Source organism: Carassius auratus, unplaced genomic scaffold (assembly GCF_003368295.1).
Source record: "Carassius auratus strain Wakin unplaced genomic scaffold, ASM336829v1 scaf_tig00013156, whole genome shotgun sequence".
Lineage (NCBI taxonomy): Eukaryota > Metazoa > Chordata > Actinopteri > Cypriniformes > Cyprinidae > Carassius > Carassius auratus.
The window spans coordinates 1-19211 of NW_020524369.1; the positions used below are offsets into that span (position 1 = coordinate 1).

The following is a 19211-nucleotide window of genomic DNA, read 5'->3' on the forward strand; positions in this document are numbered from 1 at the left end:
ATAAGAGATGCTTCTCTGTACACTGAGCTTCAGTCATGTGCTTTCTCCTGTTATCAAACTGATAGTTGCAAGTCCTGTGTGCTTCTGATAAGCTTGGAAATAAGCCCATTCTGCAAAGATAAATTTGTTCCAAAGTTGTTTGAATAACATTTTTGATGACACTAACATGAAAGAATAAATATTGAAAGAAATAAGGCATGTTTGTCCTACCAGGCCAGGCAAGAGGGACAAGGGGCTGGTGGGGAGACTGTGAGGTGAGAAATGGCTGCAGTCGGACAGATCTCTGACCACAGTGACATCCGTGGTCGATATCTTTCCGTGTGTTGACTGTGACATCAGTCTTGCATATACCATGACGAATGTACTTCTTAAAAATTTTAGAACAGAGAAGTAGTTAGGGGAAAATCTTTAGCGTGGGATCCAAAGTCTGAAACCACATTGAAAATCAGCATATTTAAACCTTGAAATAAACAAAGTATCTCTATTTTATATATATATATATATATATATACACACAAGTTATGATTAAAAATGACATTATATTTAAGATCCAGCATCTTTTCTGGCTCACTACTCAAACATGAAAGCAAATGTATGAACACTCGACACCACACTGAACACAGGATGACAAGTGATCTTATTGCACATAGGAAATTAATGTGTTTTACAAGTCATTTACACAAACAACAAATGAAACATTAATTATGTAGACTGTGTTTATGTGAGCACTTTACATTTTAGTTTTAACTCACCATTTTTCCATTGTGTTCTTTCTCCGGCACTACTGGCACGAGAAGAGCAGAGATGATTCCTCTTTTGAATGTTCAAATGTTTTCTGGTTCATCCTTCTCTCTGGATAAATGGAAACACTGGTTACTGCCCACCACAAATTCAGAGGATTCCTGGAGAGGGGGTTTTATTTAAGCAAATGCTCAATGACAAAATACAAGATGCATCATCATTACCCCAAGGAACATGTATTTATTTCCTGTTTCTTCTTCTAAGGGGGGGGGGGGGGGTGTATGCAGATATTAATTATGGGCTGTTCCACATACTTCTCCATGGCAAGCTGGAAGGCCTCGGCTCCAGCAGCCTGCTTGTAAACAGGCTGGCCCTGTGCATCGATGACGGACACCTCGCTCAGGAACATTCTGTTGTGCGAAGGACAAAGCTGCAGGTCTGTGGGACCTCAATTTCAACCTGATGGTGGAGAGAGAAAATACAGGGAAGAGTATTTGCATGAAATAAAGCATTTTGATAAAATAGACTACGTGTAATGTTATAATAATTTTAAACAGCACACTTTTTACAACAGTGATAATAATAAGAAATGTTTTTTGAGCACCAAATCAGCATAATAGAATGATATCTGAAGGATCTAATTTTTTAATTGGTTATATAAAATCGAAAAAAAAATAGGATTTGAGAACACAAGAGTGTTAAAGAATGTTTATTTCTTCAAAAACAGTACAGACCCCAAAGTTTTGAACAGTATGTGTGCTTATATAAAGGAGGTTGTGCGCATCATTAATGATGTTTTTTTGTACCTGACAAGGAGTAGTCTTTGGCCCATTCTGGAGTGGTTAGCTGTACCCGTTCACCCCCGACCATTTTTGCTCTCAGCTTGTCATACGCTTTGATAAACATATTTTCTGAGTTCTTGAACCTTGCAGACACTTTAAAAGAAAAACAAGCATTTAATAATTGTACATAGGTGTTACTAGGATGCCAATGATAAATATAACAACTTTGTTGTTGTAATTGTTTCACAGTTATCTGGTTTCACACGTTTAGAGTTGATCGTGATTTGTGCAGTATTTCAGAGTCAGTTCTAAGTAATCAGATGAGCTGGAGACCTTTGGACCACTTGTTGACAAGGGGCACCTCTCTGATTCAATACTCTCGTACTCTCACACATACATACACAAGGTTCATGTACCAGGGTTCACCGCTGCTATCTTCTGCAGTCAATAGTAGCACAGTAGGCCAGACTAAAGAAACTAATCCTGATTGGTTACAGACAAGTCACAACTAGCTGACCTAAGGGTTAGTTAGATGAGAATCAACATGTTGTGAATTGGTCACTTACATGGGCATACGGGTAGCTGTCCTTCTCCACTGTCTTCCTCAACTACCTCAGTGTTTGCTTCAACAGAGGCATGGAAAAAAATGGCAGAATTAAATAAGTTTTATTTGACAAAACACAACAAATCTACGTAACTAGACTTCTATTTTAGGAAAGGAGGACAGAAAACTCTAAATTAAATGTAAGAACTTCTAGATTTGCATTCAATCACTGCAATATCTTAACATTTATAATGAACACTAAAAAATCTATTAAAAAAAGACAAGGTATATGAGTTAATACAAGGATGAAAATTATTTGGAAAAAAAAAAGGTAAATAGCATAAATATTACAGGAGAAATAAGAAAATACATATAAAGATACATATAAAATCTTACCTGTCAGTAAATGTGCACCAAGGATGAGTAATAGACACAACTTAGTGTCCATCGTTATGGGCACTGAAACTTCTTCTTATGTTTTTTCACCAGCTTCTCTTTAATACTCCCACCCGAGCCTTTATAACATAATCACCCCCCACCCCTGGGCCTCCAAATGAAACCTCCTCCAATCAGTCAAAAGACCACAAAATGACCACTCTGACTTGTCATTCAAAGTTCAGCGCATGAGCACATCCAATCCACACAAGGATAACACAAGACAAAAATACCTTAATAAATGCAAGGCACTAATTCTTGACTAATGAAAAAAGTGTATTACAATACATACAATTGCAAAATAAAATTTGAGTAAAATGAAATTGCAAGTTGCAGGAGGTGATGTTTCATGGTCAATTAAAACTTAAGTGACAATTTCTGGGGTCTTCAACCCCTGTACTGTTTCCTAACTTTCTGACTGTACTGTATTTACCCACTGTCCTACTTTAAAAGGCAAGTTGTAACACCTGATTCACACGTGTAATCAAGATGTTAATTAAGGAACAGTGTATAGGAGTCCAAGCTGATATGTTAAACATGTAATGTAACTTTCAAATAGTTACTACATAGGAGCGGTGCATAATATTCACAATCATCCTGACAGTGGGGTACAAAGTTAGCATTTAAACCTCTTCTTAAAGTTATAAAACAAAACAAATAGCAATTTCACAATGCATACAATGTGTATGTACATTTGCTGATAAACAGGTACACGTCTTGTGGTCATTATGTGCAACTTCCACTGATGTTTGTTATAAAACACAGTGATTAGGCCGCGCTGACCTGCGCATGCGCAGAACTATTCTGGTCGAAGTTCCGTGGCGTGAACTTCGCACCTGACACCTTCAGCTGATTCCGATGGACAGTGTACTTTAGATGTGAGTAAAATGTCTCTAAAACGCGTCAAATCCAAGCGCAAATCAAATCATAAAAAGAAGAACAAATCTAAAATAGTTTCTTCTAACTACGATCAACAAGCTAAGGAAGAACTCAAGGTTCAAGACGAGCCGGTCGTGCTGAACTCATCGACGAGCGTGAACAAGAAAAAGAAGTCCGCCAAACAAGCGCGCATCGCTTTTCTACCAGAGAAATACCAACCGCTGGTCGAGGATGAGATTGTTGACCAACCACGAGATGACAATATCAAGAAAAAACAAGACAAATATAAAAAGTTAAGAAAAGTACGTGATTTACTTTGAAAGTTCGTTGTCTTATCATGATTATTTACACAAATAGTTAACACTGCTTAACGTCTGAGTATCTCACATATAATTGTTTAATACAGACAGACAGAAACAGTATTTTTTAATTATTTGAAAAATGTAGGCTATGTATTTTTGTGAGTTTCATAACTGGTTGGGTATAGGCTGTTTAACCATGTAAACATAGCGACCAAATAATAATAATTAGGCTACTATATTATATATTATTTACATTTTCAATTTCCATTTACTTATTTTGTCAACTGTTCTAATTCAATACCATAGGCCTATACTGTAGCTATTACCACAGATAAATATTTTAATGTTAAAACAATCAATTTTAACCACAGATTCTCTTTAACAACAACAATAATCGTTTAAAAACAAGCTGCTTCATCATTGGTAGTTTGCATGTATTTGCAAAGGAACTTAGAATGTCTAAAGTGGACTACCAAAATAAAGTGTAACCTCATATTCAAACTCAATATCTTTGTTTATCCAACCTTTTTTTTTCTTACAGAATATGGGGAAAGCTCTTCGTTACAGCTGGAAGTGTCTGGTGGTTGGATTGCAGAATCTGAGCACAGCCTATTCTATGCCGTTGGGTGCCGGTGCCACAATAGTGCCAGACATCCACAGAGCCAGAGCTCACGTCTAACACGTGACCCGAGACCAGCCGATTACATCATGAGTAGAACAGTATAATCACTGTTGGATCTCCATTTTTACTACAGCCACTTATCTGTGATATGAACCTCTGATTTGGAGGTGCAATAAATGTATTTTTATTTATGTGCCACTGTTGGCAAGAGAGAATTGCATGGAGGAGACAAAATATTAAGTAGCAGATGCTGTGATGGACTGTGATTAACACTTCTATTCTATTCTATTCTCTTTTGTAATTAACACACATTCTTCTGGTAATGCACAACTCATTTAAAGGGATAGTTCACCTAAATTATTATTTTGTGATTATTTACTCATCCTCATGTCGTTCAAAACCTTTATGAGTTTGTTTCTTATGCTGAACATAAAACAAGATATTTTGAAGAATGCTGGTAATCAAACAGTTGATGGTACCCATTGACTTCCATAGTATTTCTTTAAAGTCAGTGGAGACCAAGAACTGTTTGGTTCTTCAAAATTCTTTCTTTTGTGTTCAACATAGGCAACAAACTCATACAGGTTTGGAACGACATGAGGATGAGTAAATGATCACAAAATTATAATTATAATTAACTTTAAATTTACAGGTTTAGATCAAACATGTTTAGCAGGGAAAGTTTTGATGTGTTTTTATTTGATATGATGGGTAAAGTTAGTAGTATAATTTTACTGTGGATGTTATGCAAGTGAAGTGCCTGAGTGAAGACAGACCGAGACTGATGTACTGTATGGTGTTGAACAGGTGGAATCAAGTATGTTATCAGAAGCTGTATTGCTTTAGAATGTTGCATGATGTATATCAGCAGAAATGTAATGTGAAAGCACAGTTTGTTCCATTTTGCACTTTTGTAATTACACCCATGAACAAATTGTTTTATTTAAACTTTGAATACAACTAAAATGTTTCTATTAAATGTGTATGAATGAATCTATTCACATTGATGAACAAATTAAGCAAATGAGTTTTTGACAAATGTATTCAAAATGCTTGCTCATAAAACTATTTCAAGCCTGAAACTTTTACTTGTTCACCAATAGGTGACAGCATTGTGTAGGACAACAGAAATGACTATGGAAAAAAATTAGCACAGAGAGACAGACAATACACATTGTGTATATTATAATGAACGAACGAATGAATACAAAAATAAATTTAAATACATTTAAATGCATTTTTTTTATTTGATTATATTATTATTCAGTTGCTGTGTTTATTAGTATTGAATTAAAATTAAACTAAAAATCCAGATACACAATCAGTATAAGGATAAGGGACAGCGTTTTGTAACTCCCATTCACAATACTATTCTCTTTCCTGTTTGATGTTTTCTGGGTTGTTCCATTTTTATTATTAATGCATTTATTAAATCCACCTATGCCAGAGATTTCCCTACAGGTTCATTTCCAGTCATTTCATCATTACCTCAGATTCACCACTTACACAACACATCTCATTGCTTTCATGTTTCAGGTCTGCACATACTGCAGCCAACAGGCACGTTGATGGAATGGAATGAGCGTGACAAAGTCAGTGCATATGAACTACATTCACCGCAACATACCATATAGTGTAAGCCTATGCATGGAAAGCCACCAGATAAGTTCTAGGCATTTGTAAAGTGAATTCAACATATAAACCACTGCTGTTTCACAAAGGGAGGGATGGTAAAAGTCAGCCAACAAGATGGCCATCAGCAAGGAGGGGAGCAGCTGTTACAGAGATAAGAGTTTGAGACTTAAACTGCACTTTTTTTTATTTATCAGAGGGCGTTGGACAGGGATGCATGGCTGAAGTGTGATCTATGGACCAAAGGAGATTAAAGGTTCATGGGTGTATTCAGCTGGCACTCTCCTCCTTACAGGTGCTATGGTAGAACATGACTTAATAGGTGGGCTGTGATCACTCAGTTACGAGATAAGAAAATGCTCTTGTCGCCAGGCCATTCTTCAGTATGGAGTGAAGAAATGGACATGTTTTTATGAACAGACCTAATAATAACACACTCATTACTTAATAATCTAAAAGTCATAATAAAGAACACAAATGTATCAGTGCTCATATTTTTGAGTTCATTTGAGAGGCATTTAAGACAACCACTTGCCACCAGAAATATATCAGCAGTAATTTGAACTAAAAATGAAATGCATACTTTTATGATACTTTTACATTAGAAATCATTCATTTTTATGTTTGTATTTTTGTCATTTTGTTGTTTTGTATACAGTATATATATATATATATATATATATATATATATATATATATATATATATATATATATATATATATATATATATATTACACAATTTTACACAATGTAGACAATGTAGTTAAAAAAAAGAAAAAACACTACAAAACACAAGAACAAATCTGTTTTTGTTCCCAAAGCATCTTCTTACTGATGAAGGCCATTGTGTTACAAGAAATAATATTCTGATTATTATAATAATATTTTCACTTTGATCTTATCAAGTTATCCCGTTAACAGTAATTGTCAAACTAATTCAAGTCAACATCAACCATTTTTTTAAAGTCTGCCAATATTCCACACAGCTTTCTGTTGTATTGCCATTATTTATTAGACCTCCCAAAAGCTGAATTTAGAAAGCTGAATCCAATTAAAAGACATGATGCCACTGATGTTGTCTGATAAATGAGGTATTTATTTCCAGCTCCCTATATTCATTTTCAATTACTGTCAGTTAGTCTCATTTAATAAATTTAAGCAAGGTGTTTTTGTTAGGGATAAAACCCAAAGTCTTGTAGTCTATGACGAACATGCTCTCTGATAAAAAAGACAGCTGAGAAATTATTAGAAGCAGGAGGCTGCAATTATTAAAATCTGCCATTCAGTCCCAAAGTTCATCCTTCTGCTGGTCAGCTTGGCCTTATGTGGGTTAATATCGGTCATGCAATTACTCCAAGACACAAAAGGATGCGATGACTTCATCATCTAAATAATCTGCCTTTGTCAATAAATATACTGGGTGCAAATTAAAAAGCAGAAATCTTCCCAGCACTTGAAGACATTGACAGTTTGAGTTTCATAATGTCACAATCAAACACAGACTGACTGTGACGCCGTTCCAATAATATCATCTGACCTACAAAGACGACCTGGTGGAATATTTTAACTTGGAATATTTTCTAATTTATTGCAACAGAAAGATTGGAGACAACATCATTTGGATAACATGATATAACTGGCAACATTTCTATTTCAGTTTTGCCTTTTTAAATCTACGAAACAAAAACTGTGACAAAATATTACTGATATTATATTAATAGTACCATTATATGAAGGCGGTCAAAAGAGTTAAATGTAAATCTAAAACAACAACAACAAAAAAACTCCCAGTTACTTACTGATAAAGTAATATAAAACTAAATATCTAATAATATATAATAAAATAATAATAATATATAAATAACACTTTGAGTTTAAACAAACATATTTTTGGTTTAGTGTCAATATAAGGGAGCCTTAGTGATGAAGCTGTGAAGCTACAAATGACATAAAACATATTGTGAAACGCTGTGTCCGATTAATCAATCACTTCACAAAGAATCCAAACCTTTAAAACCTGTTTTAAATTTACTGTTGCTCTTATGATATACCTGGCTTATTGATCACGGGTGGATGGTGCAGGGCTCCTATCACGGAGGTCTCTGCTCCGGCTGGCTGAGTCACTGCTTCAGGCACCTTATTAATCAAACTACGCCTACACTATCTCTAGCCCTCTGATACATCTCTCTCTAACACTGACATTTAGCTATCCGGCCACCAATCAAGAGCGCTGCTATTTAACCCAGCCCAATTTAACCTCAGCGTTTGGGCTCTTGCCAATGAGACATTTTACTGAAAAATGACAACATATGAAAACGGCAAGGACACATCAGGATATAAATGTATGATTATAATACAGAGTTTGAATGTATAAGCTATGGAAATTAAAATAACTTTTTTAGTTGGAATATATTTTAATATTTAATTCATTCCTGTGATGAAAAGCTGAACTTTCAGCAGCCATTAGTGCAGTCTGTGGAAACATTTCTTCTTATTATCAGTGTTGTGCTGCGTATTTTGGTTTTAGAAACCCGGGTACATTTTCTTCAGGCTTCTTTGATCAAAAGAACAGCATTTATCTGAAACATGAATCTTTTGTAACATTATGAATATATTTGACTAAATAGCACTTTCTTGTGGTCAATTAAATATATAAAAGTAGCAATTTCTTAAAATATTTTAAATCTTACTGACCCCAAACTCTTTGTGTCCATACAGTAGATCATGCAACTCCTTTACAGCTTCCAAAACTTAAAGGCAATTACATAAACTGCGTATGAATTCAGGAATGTTGGACGATGCTCAGTGAACTATGAGGTATGCCAGCATACAGGTGTGTATTATTGCTTAATGTAGATAACTGGGATCTGATAAGGATTTAATACTCACTTAAGGCCCAAAAACGTGCATCTGGGTCTAACTGAAGAATGGTTAGACAACGTTTTCAGTGTCGTCACAACAATAATGACTGGATCATTAGATGTGTACAGCATACATCATGTTTTTCCTCGTCTAGAAATATCCACTGACCATGCATTTGCAGTTCTACTAAAACCTAGCTTTGCAATTAAAGGAAATCCATGTCGGAGGCTTTTAATTGATGAAATACAAAATCTCTTAAGACAAGTATGCCTTTCTCATCCAAGTGTGGGTGGCTAAATAGGATCAGCCTGTAGTCACTTTGAACCATCAAATACTTTGCTGTGGCTTATGGTGGATTAGCCTTAAGTCACCTTGTGTGAGCTACTTACCAGCTTACCAGCTAGCTTGAACTGAGACACAGGGAACCAGCAATCGCTCTATCAATAAAGTTCTTTAGATCACAGATTCAGAGCTGTGAATTCACTTTGTGGGTTTTTAGTTGGATTAGCTCATCCACAAACTCATGGGGGCAGAAAATCTTCAGATCTCCTCTTACACAGTGTAGACACTTCTTGACACAGATGAACATTTTGCTGCTCAGACGTTGACTTAAAACTTTCCCCTGAAATTCCTAAAGAGAAATAAAGACAATGAGAGAGTTAGGATTGACATACGCTCTCAGGAAAAAAAAGGTTACTGGGGGAGAACCCTTTCAAAAGGAACACATTTGTATTTTATTTACCCCTAAAGTATATATATTGGTACCCTAAAGGTGCAAACTCTTATCTAAAGTATGCATATTATTACCTAAATGGTACATATTTGTACGTTTTGAAAATATACAGCTTTTGTACCGTTTATCTCTCTTAGTGTGTATACAGTAAGACTATGAAGTTATCAAATTAATATTTACAGCATAGCTCTGATAATTGGCCTTAGTGTACTTGCAATTCTGATCTTTTTTTATCTGCACTGAAGCCTTTTTTTCCTTTTAACAATAGTAAATACTCAACATCCACTACTGTTTAAAGGTTTGGAGTCAGTAAGATTTGTCCATGTTTTTGAAAGAAGTACCTTATGCTCACCTGTATTTATTTAATCAAAAATATAGTTCAAACTAATATATATATATATATATATATATATATATATATATATATATATATATATATATATATATATATATATATATATATATATATATATATATATATATATATATATATATATATATATTAGTTTGAACTATATTTTTGATTAAATAAATACAGGTAAGCATATATATATATCACAATTTAAAGTAACCATTGTCTATTCTAATGTAATTTATTCCAGTGATGGTAAATCTGAATTGTATGCAGCCATTCTTCAGTGTTACAGGATTTGTTTGTTGTTACATGATACATGAAAAAGTGCAAAGGGACATTGCATTAATTAACAGCATTAATTGGTCACTTTTGATCAATTTAATGCATCCAAAAGTGCTAATATATATCTTTTGAATTACTACCCCTAATTTTGAACGGCAGTGTAGTATGCCAGTCATCTCCATTGGCATTTTCAGTTGTTCCTGATGAAGGCATAGATAAGACAGAAGACAAAAACATAACAGGACAGTACATTATTTCATAAGTTCATTGCAAGAGCAGTTGCAAGCTTGCGTTAAGTGCCAGCACACTACACGCTCAGCTGCTTAGATAAATATGTAGCATTGGGCTGTTAAAGCTGAAGAGAAAACTTGAGAGGGATAAATAAATACAAATATATATTACACACACACATGCTCTACACAGTCAAAAGACGGGCTTTGTTTTAGCCTGCCGACTGTGCAGCTGGTAAGTGATGATATGGGGCAGTAACACCTGCAGTAGCAGCCAAGATGTGGGCCTGTCTTATAAACTATAGACACACTCCCCAAGAAAGATCCATCAGGCCTGACTGACCAGGTGGAATCCTGCATTGTGCAATTTTGTGAACAGAGGTTATATTAGGATACAGAACAAACAAGAGCTTGCCAAGATCAATAAACACATGACTTCCTACAGACAAAATGGCAATTCAGTTACTTCAGTTTGAGAAATAAACCATTGGTTTACATTTCTTCGAGTTCTTTCTAAACATTTTCTGGCTGATTTGCTAATGTTTTCCCACAGGAAAGAAAAATCATAAAGGAGCTCTTTTTAATCTTGGTTATTTCCTGCCAGGATAAGAAATATGCAATTAATAGGCAAATGTTTTCCATGGTGCCCTCAGTTTGTAAGAGGAGCATCTGAGAAGTTAACAATTAATTGAAACTTAAGTACAGCATAAACTCCAATAAGACTATGAGCTTTGAAAGAGCATCCTCTAAGCAATACGATTTGGGTTGTTTTGAATGTGAAATACACTGAATGTCTTCTGTTTGTCTTCAGCTTCTTTCTCACAGCACAGAGGCTCAGCGAGACTCAAGAATTAAGAGGGCTGAATTCCCTACATTTTTTATTTGTAAATCAGATATGGTAAAAAGAATGTGTCAGTGGACATTAAGAAAACAACAAATCAACAAATCTGAGTTTCAAAAATTGCAAGATTTCATAACATGAAATAGTGCCAGATACATTAGTTCCACTGCATACTGGAATCTTTATTAAACATATTATAATGAGCTCCTTTTAATAAATTTACATAAGACCTTATATATTCATTATTACAGAAGCCACTGAAATATAACATGTCATACTGTATGTTAAAATATCTGGTACTAGGTTTTAGTCAGTTTGTGCATTTAAGCAATCACAAGTTATTTTCTCATATTTCACTGATAATTACCATCAATAGTGTGCTGAGTTCTACTCAAATACAAATATGTAATAATGAACAGAAAGTAAACAATAACAGTTGTAAATTATATAGTTGCAAAGCACTAGACATACAGTAGTACATAAAAAACATTCAGACCTCAAACCATCCAGCTTCTAATCTGATCTGATCCAAAAATTCTAATATGTCAAATGTGGAAACTTCTTGTTCTTGATAGTGAAATAAAAATAAATATGTAACCCTTAAGTCTCTCTCAACATTTCCTCAAAAGACTTGCCTAGATGAGGTAATAAGAGGGTTTTCCTGTCCGATTTGCTCTGCAGCTTGTTGTTCCGATGCTTTGATCTCGGAGCAAGAGGGATTCCCTCAGGTTCAGAGCTACCGTAACAGCAGATTGGGGACAGCTGAGGTCTGTGATCTGAAATCAACCCACGTATCTTTCTCCCACGGTTGGAGATTTTCAAAGCCCACATATATATGGCATATATATATGGAACTTGTAAAAACGTATGTCCACCTAGACCTCCTAACTTACAGACAAGCAGAATTAATTTTACAGTGAAAAGTTTTTTGACTAACTAACTGTAACACATTCTGGAGGGGGATTATTTTGCCTCAGATAAACTTTCAGAGCCACAGCACCAGGAGGAGCTGATTCAAAATAATGATTCATTTCCAGCCTCCCCTCAATTGCAAGAAAACTCTTCCACAACATAATTTATGAATGGTATGTAGTATAACTTCAAAGTAACATTACGTTTTTTTTTTCTTAACAGTCGGTCTTAAATAAATCCATGGAAAATTTTAGGCTTATACTTTGTGCTGTTATAACCTCTACAAAATATAACCTCTCTAAAGTCCACAAAAGCGGTTTTCCCTGTCATATTTAAATGAAGGAGGCAGTGTGCATGCACATATTTCTCTTTTGGTAAACCTTCTCCTTTTTGATGCTAATTTCTTAAACAAACAATAAAACAGTTTTCCTGACAGTCTCCTTTAACAGCCTCTCCTTTCCTCGCGTCAACATCCATATACACTCCCCTAAAAATAAAAGCGCTTAAAAGGTTCTTCACAGTGATGCCATGCTAGAAGAACCATTTTTGGTTCCACAAAAAAACATTCAGTCAAAGATTCTTTATAGGAAAAATCTCTTTCTTACTTTTTTATAATCTGAAAAGCCTTCTTTCTCCACAAAGAACCTTTCTTCAGATGTTAAAGGTTCTTAACGGAACCATTTAAACAAAAAAAGGTTCCTCTATGGATTCATGAAGCACCTTTTTTTATTAAGAGTTGTAAACGTTTTCAAGTATATATTTATCATTCTAAGGCAGCAAAAGATGCTCATCTGTAGTCCAAAGTCTTGAAGAATGAATCAGCTTTTGGACATCACAGAGGAATTTTCTGCACAGAATGTATGAGGCTCTTCATCACATGTAGGACTGCCTAAAGTGTCTTTTCTTTGATGACTTTTAGGGAGTTGTGCACTGATGACCTTTATGTCTACACAAGGGATGTGTTAAAATTACTCACACAGAGTGATTTCAGCCTTCACTATTGCAGTCTTTCTCAAAAGATTTAGATATAGCTTAAGAGACTAATTAGTCTCACTTTTTTTTGTTTTGTGGTGTCTGCATGCACATGATGTCATCATAAAATGATTTAACCCTTTAAAAGAATAGGCTAGTTCACCCAATTTGTTGACAATTTACTCACCCTCAGGTCATCCAAGATGTAGATGAGTTTGTTTCTTCATCGGACCAGGTTTGGAGAAATGTAGTATTGCATCACTTGTGCACCAATTGAGAGCCGTAACATCAGATTGGATGAGCAAGTGCATGCAAAAATTTTCCAAACCTGTTCCAATGAAAAAACATACTTATCACCCAATTGTGAGTAAATTACTTGCAAATGATTTTTTTGTCAAAACTGGTATCTTCAACTGGTATATTTTGATAGCACATGGTGAAAATTAAGGGTGAATAGAGTGTGAACTATTTCAATCATTTCATTCACACTCCTACATTTTACAGTATATTCATATTTTACGGATTTAGAATATTCATGTTTTAAAATACGTAAAAATGCTATTTGTTTTATGTATTTTTTAATAAAATACAAATGACAGGAATTCATAGCAAAAATTCAGAAACTGCTCGAGCTGTAATCAGCTTTAATGTGAGTAGTTATATTTTAGAAACAAGACTATTTGAACTTTTAAAACTGAAACGCGGTAGCAGTACAAAGAGAGTGCAGACTGCAATGGATTTCTCTCCAGAAACAGTTTCACTCACCACAGCATGTGTCACGTATTTACATGAGTTCATCACAGTGTGTTGGCCAACAAAGAGGTGATAATGTGTTATCTCAACAGCGGTGGGGATGGAATTTAGAGATCTGGAGTCTCGCTCCAGACACCTGCAATCAAAATATATTGATCTTGGCTCCACATTCTCTTGTACGTGTGATTCTTCAGGTAGTGATTTGACACCCGTCAAGTTCATGTTTGCATTATGTATCTTAAGTAATCTCAGCACAGAGCTTTAAAAAAGGTTTCTATGTAAAAGTGTCAGAAAAATGTCGATTAGTTATCATTACAGCTTTTGGCAAGGCACAGAGTGTGTAATGACATTAATGGTCTTTAGCTAATGCCATCGTAAAGCTTTCAAAATCCTTCTGAGCTTTTGAAATCCTTAGCAAATGTGTTGTTGTCACTTACTGACTCGCTAGTAGAGAAATTAATAGAACAGAAGAGCAATATTTGTTTGCAACACAAACTGAACCAGTGGTTTTTCATTGCCATAAGGTTCCTTTAATTTAGTTTGTATTAATGTACATTTTTTTGTTTGGTTTTACAGAGTGAATATCGTGAGGACATAATTAGCAGATAATTTCCCACCAGGTCTGATGAAGGTAAGAGACATTACTATTGATTATTGTTTTCCAGGTATTTTATCTGCTGTGGATAGTAAGATGATATGCTATTCATTTTCTCTGTTAGCGTCATAAGGATATTCCATCAGACTGGAGCTCAGTCTCTCAGTACATCCACCATCCATAAATTATCAAAAGGAATTCCCTCTTTCATTTAGGCCGTCAAATTTAAACATCAAAGAGAAATATTAACAGATGACAGTATCAGTGTGAGCTTTGAAAGTACGACTGCAAAATGAATCACAGTGATTTTGACTTACCTGATAGATTTGCTAAAAAAAAAAAAAAAAAAAAAAATCTTAAATGAACGTGCCATCAAACTTTGTAGTATTTACAAAATGCACACAAGAACAGACAGACTGGTATGGAGTCTCTATTACCATAATATCAACTTTAAAAATCTGAAAATTCAGGGAAATGTTAAAATAAACTGTCATGGTTGAGCTCTACTGTATATGTAAAAAGCTTGTATACAGTATGCCACACTTTTATAGAAAGTCATTTGTGTGGTATAAGCCCTTGAGCAACGGTAAATCTTTTTCCAGTGTGGTGTCAAACCGACTGCTTGTCTGAAAGATCCTGTGAAATCACTCTTCAAGTGAAGTCATGTTTTACTAAGGATTTCTGGCTTTTCACAAAGGTCTATGGGCTTTCAAAAAAGATAGATGGGAATAGAAATGTATGAATTCGTAATCCTGTATAAACAATAACCACATAGTTTGTCTTCAAACTACTCAATGCTTCGTCCGTCACAGAAGCTTTCACTCTGAAGATTGTTCACAAGCCTCAACACAGACGTTTTATTCCATCAAAACACCGCAGTGGATTTCTGTAGACAGTAGGCTGTTAGTAAGACAAAGCAGCAGAGAATCCTAATGATTAAAGGAATTTTTCACCCTAGAACTAAAATTCTGTCTTTATTTACACACCTTCATGTATTTCCAAACCCGTTTTTTTTTTTTTTGGTATATCTGTGCAAAACAGAAAAAAATGGCCAGTTTATCAGTGTATGGAAAAGAGCTGCATTTGTCATTCTCCAAAAAGGACAACAGCACAACAAGTTTGGAATGATATGACGGTGAGAAAATAATGACCAAATGTTTTTTTGGATGAACTATTCCTTTAAGATTAAATCCGCTTACATGCATTCTGCCCCTGAATGAGTCATTTCAGAAGTGTCTCTGCTTGCTTGTCTCTAAGGTTACCGACGATAAACCACATACACACATCCAGAGATGGGATAATAGTTTTGCTGGATACATGAGACATGTTCACACATCTATTTCCCAACAGGAAAACGACCAACGTTTTCGCATTCATGAGTTCAGGTTCCTCATACCATGAAATCAAATTGTCCTTGATGTTTTGAAATAAAACAGGGAAATTATATAAGAAAATATCCTGCAGCTTTTAAAACTTGAAACTATACTGTAAAAAGAACAGCAATTATCTAACTAAAACCCTAAATAAATTAAATTATGACTGTTATAAAAGTTATAAAGTTATCCTGTCTGCTTGCTTGAAGCAAAAATAAATAAATAATAATAATAATAATATATATATATATTTCAGCAAGACCCCTGCGTCTTTTCTAAGTGGGATTCCTTGGTGATGCTAAATAATCAGAACATGTGCTCTAACATATTACTGTTTTTAACTCTGCACACATGCTATTTATGGATGCATGCTTAGTAAAACGAACCTGACAATCAAACTTTGTGTTTTATTAAAAATAAATTCATAAACTTATGCTGCACAATCAATCAATATATATTAGATCCCTAACCATTGATAACCATTCAAAATGTACACTACCGTTTAAAAGAAATTACAAAAAGATTTCTGTGTAAAATAAAGTCTATTCATTGAAAGAACACTAAAAAAAAAGTATCAAAACTTTTACAAAAATATTAAACAGCAGTTTGTTTTCAACATGGTTGTTTCTTGTGCAGTAAATCAGCATATAAGAAAGATTTCTGAATGATCATGTGACACTAAAGAGATGGGAAGAATGATGCAGAAAATTCAGCTTTGTCAACACAGGAAAAAAAATACATTTTAAAATATATTAAAATAGAAACAGTTATTTTAAATTGTAGTTTTATTTTACAATATTACTGTTTTTAAGGATTTATTTATTTTTATTTTTGATTAAATAAATGTAGCCTTGGTGAGCATGAGAGATTTCTTTTTAAAAACATAAAAAAATCTTCACCTTTGAACATTAGTGGATGAAGAAACAGTTATTTTTACAATTGACTTTAGTGCTGGAAATAACACATTTTACTTTTAAGCTACTAGACACTTGAGCAGACTAGTTATTAGTGACAACCTTTAAGTAAAGCATGGTACTACAAATACAGCATTAGCTAACCAAGCTCACTGACTCAGCAGGTTTACACTGTAAAAAGCTCCCAACAAACTTTCTGTTACAAACAAGTCTCAGAATGCCTGGAAAAACTGGAATCATCAGGTATGGCCGTGTATGGACAGCTGCTTTGGCGTTCAGTCAAAACCAAACATATGGTGCTGACGTGACATCGAACAGACGTAACTAATCACGCAAACATATCAAAACTGCTGTCAAAGTTGTCTGTGATATCAAATATGGCAAAGAGGTCAGCAGGGATTAAGGCTGCGGACAGGGAACTGGCATGAGCCAAGATTAATGAGTTAAAAGCTGAAAGAAGATCAGTGGATTTTAGGATCAGTGGCTGTGTGTGTAAGCTGAACCGTGCACTGCATGTTTGGATACGGGGCGACATGGCTGGTGTCATGCTAAGCACTGAAATACGACTGATCTGGAGCGCTTATTATGTGATAGTAGATGTAGAGGATCACCGCAGCTAGTTCTAGTGGATGAGAGCAGGATCTGTTGTTCGTTAAGAAAGAGTCTGATGACAGATTGGTCTGTAGGGAGGCAGAGAGGAGATAAAGGCCACACGTGGGAGGCTTACTGTCGCTGTTTGTGCCGTATCAAGCATGTGCTGCATACTTAATTATCTTGTAGTGAAATAAGTTTAAGCGCAAACTTGTAGAACAGTTGCCATTCTCATAGTATACAGTTGGAATGTACGATGCATTTCATATTCAACAAGTGATGCAGATTAGTGATGCTTAGCAGGAAGGGGCATTTTTTGTGTTTTGGGAGTTCAAACTAATTTAGCGGGTTTAATTGTATTTAATGATTTAATTATTATTATTATTTATTTTATTTAAATTTGACTTGATTTGTGGTTGTATGCAGTTAGATTATCTTACTGTTTATCTCACAAGACCTATAGGGGGCAATATGCATGCATTTAAGAGTACATATACAAGATACATACAGTATATGTATCATTAAATGGTTTATATCAATCTCCTGCTCAATACCTTTTTAAATTTAAATTCAAATTCAATTAATCTTAAATGAATTCAAATTCTTAAATTAGAATGAATTCACATTAAATTCATGTATAGTAAGCTATTTAGTAACAGGTTTCCATTGTCACAAAGACCATAGTGTCATTGTGACAAGTACCATGTTGTCACAATAGGTTGATGCATGTAAATTAACTATATTTTTACTGGGCAGGAATAAGACTTACCTTAAAAAAATGACTGGGCAAAAGTCAAACTTGGATAACATTTTTTTTTTTAAAAAGTCTCCCCAATAAGCTCTGGGAAAACATAAAAAATGTGTGTCGAGCATGTGCTGCATAAATTATGCCTACTACTTAATTTTCTTGCATTGTTTTAATTCAATAAAGTATTTATAAAGGAATACAATTTTAACATTTACATACTGAATACGTATTCAATTAATGCTAAAAAAAAATTACAGCTTTCCCCAGTCTTTCCAAATATACACTCTAAGTAAAAAATAAAAACTTTTAAAACACTGATTCTGTTTTCGGAATACTCACAATTTTTGGAAGGGCATTTTGTTAAAAATTAGTTGGTTGAAAAAATATCTACATTGAAAAACAAATTGTAGATACTGTTTTCACTCAGGAATTGCAAGTCAATTTCCCAATTAATTGCAATTAAATCTGATAATTTGATATACTAACATATTCATTTCTTGTCAAATGTACTCCAATACTTTGTTTCATTTAACTTTTACATGTTTTTTAGAGTATATGCACATTTAGTAGAAAACTAAAATAACTTCACAAACCAAACATAAATGGAATGCAGCTTTGAACCAATGATAATATCAAAGCTGAGATGGGGCTCAAAAATCTTGTGGTTTCAAGGTCTCCGCAATGTTACAGTGCACACAATAGTGTATCTGTAAGATGTCGTCCGTAAACAACACAGAATACTTCACACATGTAGGAATTGTGGGCGACAGCTTGCCACTACTTGTGTTGTTATCTTGTACCCGCTCATGTGGTGCATTATCTCAAGTTTAGTAAGTCGCTTAGGGGCAGCTTTGAAGAACATTTTAACCACAGATGATAAAATAAGGGAAGCAGGAACATTTCATTCACAAGTACAGTATGGCTAATTTGTGAAGAGACAGTGAGAGAGAGAGAGAGAGAGAGAGAGAGAGAGAGAGAGAGAGAGAGAGAGAGAGGATGGAGAAAAGTGAGGGTGGGGCAGGATTAAAAGATAGAGGGTCTGGGGGCAATAAATGAGAGGAGATGGGCTATTAATAAAATGCAACAATGCATCATTTACTGGCACAAAGACA

At 34.6% G+C, this 19211-nt stretch overlaps 1 protein-coding gene and 1 long non-coding RNA gene across 2 annotated transcripts; one reads left to right on the forward strand and one right to left on the reverse strand.

The window, feature by feature from the left end:
- Positions 1 to 1649: 1649 nt before the first annotated feature.
- LOC113073878 (uncharacterized) lies at positions 1650 to 2601 on the reverse strand. The gene is made up of 3 exons (XR_003280557.1): positions 2464 to 2601; positions 2090 to 2146; positions 1650 to 1676 (listed from the first exon to the last, which is right to left on the reverse strand). It is a non-coding gene; the product is annotated as an uncharacterized LOC113073878 (long non-coding RNA).
- A 713-nt stretch (positions 2602 to 3314) lies between these two features.
- Positions 3315 to 5542, forward strand: LOC113073879 (uncharacterized protein C1orf115-like). Its single transcript, XM_026246625.1, has 2 exons — positions 3315 to 3683; positions 4225 to 5542. The coding sequence occupies exons 1-2, from the start codon at positions 3390 to 3392 to the stop codon at positions 4360 to 4362; spliced, it is 432 nt and encodes a 143-aa protein (XP_026102410.1). The 5' UTR covers positions 3315 to 3389; the 3' UTR covers positions 4363 to 5542.
- The last annotated feature ends 13669 nt before the right edge of the window (positions 5543 to 19211 follow it).

Coding starts and splice junctions, on each gene's coding strand:
- LOC113073879 (XM_026246625.1), top strand. CDS start 3,390: ATGTCTCTAAAACGCGTCAAATCCAAGCGCAAATCAAATCATAAAAAG. Junction 3,684..4,224: donor AATATAAAAAGTTAAGAAAA/GTACGTGATTTA, acceptor TTTTTCTTACAG/AATATGGGGAAAGCTCTTCG.